Source organism: Peromyscus eremicus, chromosome 23 (genome assembly GCF_949786415.1).
Source record: "Peromyscus eremicus chromosome 23, PerEre_H2_v1, whole genome shotgun sequence".
Taxonomy (NCBI): Eukaryota; Metazoa; Chordata; class Mammalia; order Rodentia; family Cricetidae; genus Peromyscus; species Peromyscus eremicus.
This window is the reverse complement of record NC_081438.1, coordinates 33775668-33784462: the sequence shown is the minus strand read 5'-3', so window position 1 is coordinate 33784462 and position 8795 is coordinate 33775668. Positions and strand designations below refer to the sequence as shown.

The window sequence follows — 8795 nt, the reverse complement described above, 5'->3', positions numbered from 1 at the left end:
CCACCTGTCTATCCTAGCCAACTCAAGGGTCCAGATGTGGGCTGGGTTGGCTGCTCTGGACCTGCTGGAATCAGGAGGGGTCTTCCCCATTAACTGGTTGATTAAATGCCAATTAGACCCAATTTGTAACCCTGTCCGGGGAGGGGCGCCCTGAAGCCACGCCTACGCTTCAGAGGACAGTGGGGGTGTTGGCTGGGAACCCCCTTCCTCTTCCATCCATGCAGCCTCAGTGACAGTCGCCAACCGTGGCGCACGGACACGCGCACCGCACCGGGCGATGCATTGCAGCGTGCGCTGCGCCCAGCACCGGCGGGCCCTGGGACGCACGCATCCTGTCCCCATCCCCACCCGCACCTCCCCGGGGGGGGGGCTCTGGTGAGTGCCCGGGCCGGGAAGGGTTAAGCCCACAGAGCTGGCAGCGCGGCCTAGAGAGGCGGGCAGCGACCATGGCGAAGGCGAAGGCTACGGCCGCGGTGGTGGCGGTGGCGGCGGGGGCCGGGGCGCGGGGGGCGCGGCGGGCGGCAGGGGCGGGGGACAGGATGCGGATGCCGGGGGGACTTCCTGTGCCGGCCCCCCAGCGCCCCCGCCCCGGCCCAGCCGCTTCCCGCACGGACGCACAGCACCGGAGGGCGGGCGAGCGATCCGGGACCTGGCCCGGCCTCGGCGCCCGCCCCCCGCCCCCCTGAGCACCTGTGGCCCGAGATCACCCAGGACCCTTGTCACCCAGTTCCCACGGAGCCGACCTAGGGCTCCAGCTTGGGCCCTGCTGCGCGCCAGGGCCACCCGAACCAACCATGATCCCAGCTCGGGATTTGGAGCCCTGCCTCTCTTTCCTGTCCCTTCACCAACTTCTGCCTGGAAACTCCACTTTGCACCTTGTCTTGGCCCAGGGCGACCTCGGCAGCTCTAAGAGTGAAGATCCCGTGAAGTGCCGGTAAAGGGTTCCCCCGGGGGTGGTCAGAGCCTCCCTGGCTCATTCTAGATGGAGGCACCTCAGGAAGGAGCTGGCTGAACCGCCGTGGCCTTCACCTTGTAGCCGCTGGTGACCACACCTCCCCTAGCGCAGAGGCTGCTGCCGGCGGGAAATGCTGTTCCAGGTGAGGCCTGGAGGGAGAGCCCTGCTGGGTGCAGGGGTGCTTCTCTACAGGAGGGCTCCTAAGCCAGAGGGAGATGGAGTCAGCTGGCATGGGGGAGTGGGGACGCCTGATTGTGGAGACCACTTCTTCAGAGTGGACGGAGGACAGGGGCACAGGCCTGCAGAAGGCCCCAGCCATGGATTACATGCTCTGGACACCTACCTTCCCAGGGATCTGGGATGACACCTGACATATGTGACCTTCGAAGCTTAGGGGATGGTCATGCTTTGGAAGGGGACAAGGGACTGTGCCATGGGTACCCTTAGGCGTACCTCAAGCTTCCCAGCCTTGGGAGAGGCTGTTTCCCACAGTTATGTTTCGGTGTGAGGGCAGGAAGGTCACTGGTCAGTTGAGGTGGATCCCTGTGTATATCCAGCAAATAAAAGCTCTGGTTATTCTGTGTAGGAAGGGGGTTCAGCCACCACCATCTCCCTTCTGAACAGCTTCCTTTCTTCCTCTTAGCACAGCCTGCTCCCCAGGACCCTGGTGGGATCGCCAGGATGGAGCTTGGCCCAACAACAATGACCTTTGTGTTGGAGCTTCGATGTCTTGAGGATGGGGGTCCAGGGCCTGACACCCTCTCAGGTGAGGGTTGGGGGGTGGAGACAATGGGGCCCCCAGCAAGGATTCTTTAGTTGAGTTGCAAGCTGTCACAGGCCAGACCAAAACAGAGGGACCCCTGTGTGGCCAGCAACACTAACACCTGCTAACCCCAACTACCCTGAAACTTGACTTGGGACCTGTTGAGGTGTCTGTCAGGCCAAGGGAGACATTGTGACAGATTTAGTAGCCTCAGCCCTGAGTCCCACATCTGGGCTTGCTCTAACCTGCTTTTCCCAGGTGGCCTCCACTGTCTCCCATGGGGCTGGAGGGTTTTTCTGTCTCTGATGCCTCAGACACTGGCTGCATGGCCTCTTGCCTGTAGTGACCTTGACCCTGGTTCTCATTTCCCCAATATCTGTTCCCATCTCTTTCCCTCCACCTGCCACCCAGAGGCACCCACGGTGTTGTGGAGCTTCCCAGTACTCTCCCTGAGCCCCTTGCAGGGGTAACCCTCAAGGGTGTACAAGAGTTAGCTTTCACATTCTGTGCTTTAAAAGGTGGTGAGTGACAGTGTGGGGCAGTCTTGAAGGGAGTTGAGAGAGAGAACCAGGGAGGGCTGGGCATGGGGACACATAATTGGAATCCCAGAACTTGGGAGTCTCAGGCAAGTGGGTCCCAGTTTGACAGCCTGGGCTGTGCAGGCAAGGATTATACAATGAGACACTAGTGGAGAGAGAGAGAGAGAGAGGGAGAGAGAGAGAGAGAGAGAGAGAGAGAGAGAGAGAGAGAGAGAGAGAGAGAATGAACGAACAAGAGAGAATATCAGGAAATTGGAAGAATAAAATGATCAAATGAGAACATATGAATTGAACAAAAACTCTTTCCGATTGTAAATTTAACTCTAGCAGGCATACACTTCAGGTGACATCTAACTACATGGTCAATAAAATGCTTCTGTGGAAACTGCTGTCCCAGGAAGTCAGAGTGACCACGTGACCAAGCTAGAAATGTGGAGATTCACACAGAGGTGAGGTCTGTCCCTGCAGAGGAGGTGGAGTTGAACTTGCTGTAGAGACAGGTCCCATAGCTGTCTTCATCTACCACCCAGCATCCTAGCTGTTCTGTGGAAGTGTGTCTGAAAAATACACCTGAGGCGCTGTGGAGGCAGCTCAATGGGGAGTGTGCTTGCCCTACAGGCTTGAGGATCTGAATCCCCAGAAATCATGCATAGTACTCCATGTCTGTCACCCCAGCACTCCTATGGTGAAATGGGAGTCAATGGCAGGAGAATCCCTTCGAATCTCCAGGGCCAGTTAGCCTGGCTGGCCTGTACAGTGGCAGACGAGAGACCCTGCCTCAAAGCAGAAGGTGAGGTCTTATATTTTTGGTTGTGAGCCTAGCCTTTAACGGCTGAGCTATCCCTCCAGCCTGAAGGTGAGGTCTGACACCCAAAGTTATCCTCTGACCTCCACAGGTGTGCTGTGGCACATACGTTCCCACAAGCACACACATGAGCATACGAGACACACAGATGTCTTTAAATGGACTCATGAGGCAAAGGTGATTAGAAAGATTTTTTTCCCCTAAAAGATAATTATCTACACATTTATTTTTGTATGTGGGTATGTGTGGTGTGTATGTGTGTATTCATGTTTCTTGTCTATATTTGAGTACTCATGTATGTAGGTGTGCATTGATATGTGTGCCCCTGCGTTTGGAGGCCCCAGGTTGATGTCTTAAATCATCCTTGATTGCTCTTCCACCTTAGTCAATAGGGCAGGGTCTCTCAATCAAAACCAAAGCTTGCCTATACTGCTAGTCTTGCCAGCCAGCTTCCTCCAGGGATTCCCCTCTCTCTACCCTTGAGACTGGAGTTACAGGTGGGCCGCTGTGCCTGGCTCTTCAGTCCAATTTGGAATCACAGACTCCCTACCTGACCCCTGAATTCCTTCAGTGCTTTCTAGAAATGGCTTGCTATATCTTTACAGAAATATTCACTATTCATAGACAAGGCAAATTTCACTTAAAGTGTGACCATCACCAGACGGTGGTGGTACCTGCCTTTAATCCCAGCACTCAGGGAGGCAGAGGCAGGCAGATCTCTGTGAGTTTGAGGCCAGCCTGGTCTACAGAGTGAGTTCCAGGACAGCCAAGGCTACACAAAGAAAACCTGTCTTGAAAAACAAACAAACAAACAAACGAATAAACGAATAAATAAATAAAGTGTGACCATAAATGCAGTCAGAGTTCAGCTGCTGCAATATCTGGTTTCTCTTGAATGGGGAGGAGGTACTAAAGACCTCTTGGGGAATGGTGTCAGGAGCCCAAAGCTTCGTGTTAGTATCAAAGCATGGGGCCTGCAGGAAGTGGGCTCAGAGGGAGTCTGAATGAGGTGGTCAGTGGGACCTTAGGAATGTGTGTCTTGTCATCATTGCCACTCAATCCCTCATTTTTGGGTCCCTGCTAGGAGCCCTTTTGCAGATCTTGCGTACATTCTTTCGAGGGTCTGGTCCAGGTAGCTGTCCATCAATCCTTCTCTCCTGGCGTCCTGCCATTTCCACTACAGGTGGCAGTGGTGGGAGTGAGAGCCGGGAGGAGGAAGAGGCTCCGGAGGGGAGCAGCAGCCCACGGCCGCCAGCACTCGCAGCCCCAGTAGGGGCCAGTAACAGCATCGAGGCAGTGCAGTCAGGACAACGGGACTTGCATCTGCAACAGTTAGAGCAGCAGCGAGAGCTGGAACGACAGCCGCAGCACAAGGAGCTGCAAGAGCAGCAGCCTCCGCATCAGCTGTTAGGATCTCAGCCGGAATTGCAGCAGCAGCAAGATGGGCAGCAAGAACTACAGGAAAACTTCCAGTCCGAGCATCATCAGGAACCAAAACCACGGCTGCAGTTGGTACAGCAGCTGGGACTTGGACAAGAGCAACAATTGTTGCATCAGCAGCAGATGATGATGATGCAGCCCCAAGGCCAAGAGCAACAGCTGTTACAACAGCAGCAGGAACAGTGTCGACAGCAGCAAGTTCAACAGCAGCGACTCGTGCAGCGGCAAGAGTTGTTGCTGCTGCAGCCGCAAGTACAAGAACAACAACTTGAGCAGCAAGTGCAACAGCAACAGCTATTGCAGCAACAACTGCAAGAACAGGCTTTGCTGCAGCAGCAGCCAATGCAAGAGCAACAACAGTCACAGCAGCAGCTTCTCCAACAGCAGCAACTACTGCAAGAGCAGGGACAATTGCTGCAGCAGCAGTTGCAGCAGCAGCAGTTGCAGCAGCTTGTGCAAGAACAAGCATTGCAACAGCAATTACAGCAAGTGCAAGGACAACAGCTGTTGCAGCATCATCAACAGGAGCAGTTAGAGCAGGAGCAGCTGCTCCAACAGCAGCTGTTGCAACAGCAGGGACAATTGCAGCAGCAGGTACTGTTGCTGCAGCCACAGGGACAGCTACAGCAGCAGCTGTTGCTGCAGCAGCTGTTGCAGCAGCAGCAGACCCAGATACAGTACCAACTATTGCTTCAGCAAGAACAGTTGCAGCAGCAACAGTTGTTGCAACATCAGCAGGAACAGCTGCAGCACCAGCAGCATCTGCAGCCTCCTCTACTGGAGCCAGACAAGGGGGAAGAGGTAGCACTGGAGCTCCTGCCAGAGGACATGGGGTCAGAGCAGGAGCAGCAGCGGCAGCGGCAGCGGCAGCGACAGCGGCAGCGGCAGCGGCAGCGGCGGGAGTTGGAGAGGCAGCAGGAGCTGGAGAGGCTGCAGGAACAGCAGCAGCTGAAGCTAAAACTGCAAGAGCAACTGCATCAGCTGGAGCAGCACCTGGAGCAGCAGCAGTTGCTAGAGCAGCTGCAGCAGCAGCAGTTGGAGCAACAGGAGGTGCACCTGGAGCTGACCCCGGTGGAGCTGTACACTCAGCAGCAAGAGCTGCAGCTGGAGCTGACCTCTGTGCAGCCCGAGCTGCAGGTAGAGCTGGTGTCTGCTCTGGGAGGTGGCGCAGCGCCAGCTCCGGCCACCGTGGTGGTGGCCCCTCCAGGCTATGTGGTGCTGCAAGAGCTCATGGTGCTGCCCACTGTGGCCACACCCACTGTGGTGGCCATCCAGGGCTCCACAGGGGATGAGGCTCTGGCGCCCACAAAACAGCGGAGGAAGCGGCGAGGCAGGGACAGGCCGACCATCTGCGGGGAGTGTGGCAGGGGGTTCAGCCGCAGCACGGACCTGGTGCGACACCAGGCCACGCACACTGGGGAGAGGCCGTATCTCTGCAGCGAGTGCGGCAAGGGCTTCTCGCAGCACTCCAACCTGGTGACCCACCAGCGCATCCACACGGGCGAGAAGCCCTATGCCTGCACCTACTGCTCCAAGTGCTTCAGCGAGAGCTCGGCGCTCGTGCAGCACCAGCGCACCCATACAGGCGAGCGGCCCTACGCCTGCGGCGACTGCGGCAAGCGCTTCAGCGTCTCCTCCAACCTGCTGCGCCACCGCCGCACCCACTCGGGTGAGCGGCCGTATGTGTGCGAAGACTGCGGGGAGCGCTTCCAGCACAAGGTGCAGATCCGCAAGCATGAGCGCCAGCTGCACGGGGCAGGCCGCTCCCGAGGTCTGGGCCTGCTGCGGTCTTCCAGGCCAGCGCCCTCGCGAGCCTCCACAAGGGCCCAGAAAGCCTCTGTATCCGGGAAGCCCTGAGTGGTGTGAGAGCCATCCACACCTGGACCCTAGGTCATGGTCTTAACTCCAATTTGAGGTCTTTCTGGGTATCTTGAATTATCCTTCGGAAAGGAAGACTTCCATCTTTTCCCAAACCTGACCCCACAATGCACCAAGTCCACAGATTCACTCTTCCCCCAAAACCATGCACAAGAGAACATTTTCATGTGGGTGAGAGGGACTACCGGATTTTTCCTCCCATCCTGGGAACATTGGACTGAGAACTTGCCCAGTGGCAAATAATTTGTGAGGTTTGATACGACCAAACACTAACCAGCAAATGTAATGTGCAATGTGTGGGGGAGCTGGGAAATGAATGGATCGTTCTGAATACTTAAGGTGGAACTGAAAAGAGGGGCAGATGGTGTAGCTCAGCTGGTTAGAGTGCTTTCCCAGCACAAAGCCCTGGGTTCCATCTTCAGCATCATATAAATACGAACGTGTGTTGGCACATGTAATCCCAGCACTTGGGAGGTAGAGGCAGGAGGATCAGATGTTCGAGGTCATCTTCAGCCACATAGTGAGTTGGACAGCCTGAGTTACCTGAGACCCTGCCTAAAAAAACAAACAAAACAAAACAAAACAAAAAACAAAAAAAAAAAAAAAAAGGAAAGAAAGGAAACTGGTCTGCACAATACAGTGAACTTGGTCAAGGCAATGAATTGTCGTAAGTAACATAAACTTTGAAAATACTTGTTGGAATGAAAGGCCGGAGGGTGAGCATGGTTCTGGTGCAAAGGCCTGTGGTCGTAGACACAGGGTCACAGTGGCAATGGGACCAACGTGCAAATGAAAGCCAGGAAGTCGTGTTCCAGGTGGAAGGTCAAACCTTCCTTCCTCGGGAGTCCAGACTACACACATTAGAAGCAGGTTCTGGACCTCCACTGCAATGTTCCCAAGCCACTTGTACCTCCTCATTGTCCCCTGGTATAAGAGCCTGTGGCTGAAGCAGAGATTTCCAAGAAGGAAAGAACCTGGAAAGAACTTCTGGGTAGTCCCCACCTAGCCTCAGCTGCTTAGGTGCTGCCCAATTGGTCAGCACCGTGTGACCCAGGGGCTGCAGTCTCTGGCCCGGGCAGACCTTACCTCCTGGCTGGGGTGTGAGATGAATGTTGGGGACAAGGACTGGGGATCTCAGAAAGGCTGTAAACCATGTTTACCAAATCTTAGGGCAGGGACTGTCTGAGCAGACCATCGTGTGGGAAGGTGTGCAGGTAGAGGAGGCCCTCCCTGGCCCCCAGCCACTGCCTGCCCCACTTAACATGACTGCCCACTGTGGCTGCTGAGTCTCTGCCCTGACTCTGCCTCCCATGCCTCTCCTTTACTAGCACAACCTGACAAATTTTATACACGTGTTGGCAAGTGAGAAACAGAACATGGAAAATAAAGTGAAGAATACTGTTTCGTCCTGTTTGTAATTTGAACTTTACGTTTTACATCTTGCCTGTAACTTCTCTTGTTCATTTGAAACAGTCTTGTGTAGCCCAGGCTGGTCTCAAATTCACTGTATGGCAGAGGATGGCCTAGAACTAACTTCTAATTCTCCTGCCTCTACCTCCCAAGTGCTGGGCTTTCAGGTGTGCACCACCATGCTCAGTATATGCAGTGGTGGGGATCAAACCCACGGTACTGTGCATGCCAGGCAAGCACTCTGCCAACTGAGCTTCATCCACAGCCCCGAGTTATGGATTCTCTTTTTATGGGATTTTTCTTTTAGTGTAGCCCAAGTCATCCTTGACCTTGCGGTAACTCTCCTGTCTCAGCCTCTTGAGTACTAAGATTACAGGCATGTGCCACCACGCGCTGAGATTAGAACAAATCTGTTTGTGGGGGGATGCGCATGCCACAGTGCACAGAGGACAACTTTGTGGAATTGAGTCCCTCTTTCCACCTTTATGTGGATTCAGGGGATTGAACTCAGGAAGCTTGTTTTGTATGACAAGCACCTTTACCTGCTGAGCCATATCACCAACCCAACCACCTTACTTTTTGAGACAGGGTCTCTCACTGAACTTTGAGCACACCCATTGGATAGACTAGCTGGCTAGTGAGTCCCGGGAACCTACTTGTCTCTGCATCCCCCACAGCTCGAAGGTTAGAGATATGTGTTACCACCCCTGTCTTCTGTGTGGCTGCTGGGGATCTGAACTGGGGTCCTCATGCAGACTGAGCTGTCTCACGAGCTCTGAACAAACCTTTCCAAGGATGAAAATGTGTGGATCTAGGCCAACATTGTGAACACACTACACTGCCTGTGAACACATTTTTAGATCTATTTTTATTCTTTTTAGTTATGTGTGTGTGTGTGTGTGTGTGTGTGTGTGTGTGTGTATGTGTGTATGCGCGCGTGCGTGTGCGCGCACAGGGGTATGTACACATGGATGCAAGTTTGCCCACAGAGGCCAGAAATGTCAG

General features: G+C 54.6%; 1 protein-coding gene across 1 annotated transcript; it reads left to right on the top strand.

Annotated features, from left to right (window-relative positions):
• The first annotated feature begins 446 nt into the window (after positions 1-446).
• Positions 447-6982, top strand: Znf853 (zinc finger protein 853). The gene is made up of 4 exons (XM_059248968.1): positions 447-629; positions 1037-1097; positions 1599-1721; positions 4246-6982. The coding sequence occupies exons 1-4, from the start codon at positions 447-449 to the stop codon at positions 6357-6359; spliced, it is 2481 nt and encodes an 826-aa protein (XP_059104951.1). The 3' UTR covers positions 6360-6982.
• Positions 6983-8795: the final 1813 nt, after the last annotated feature.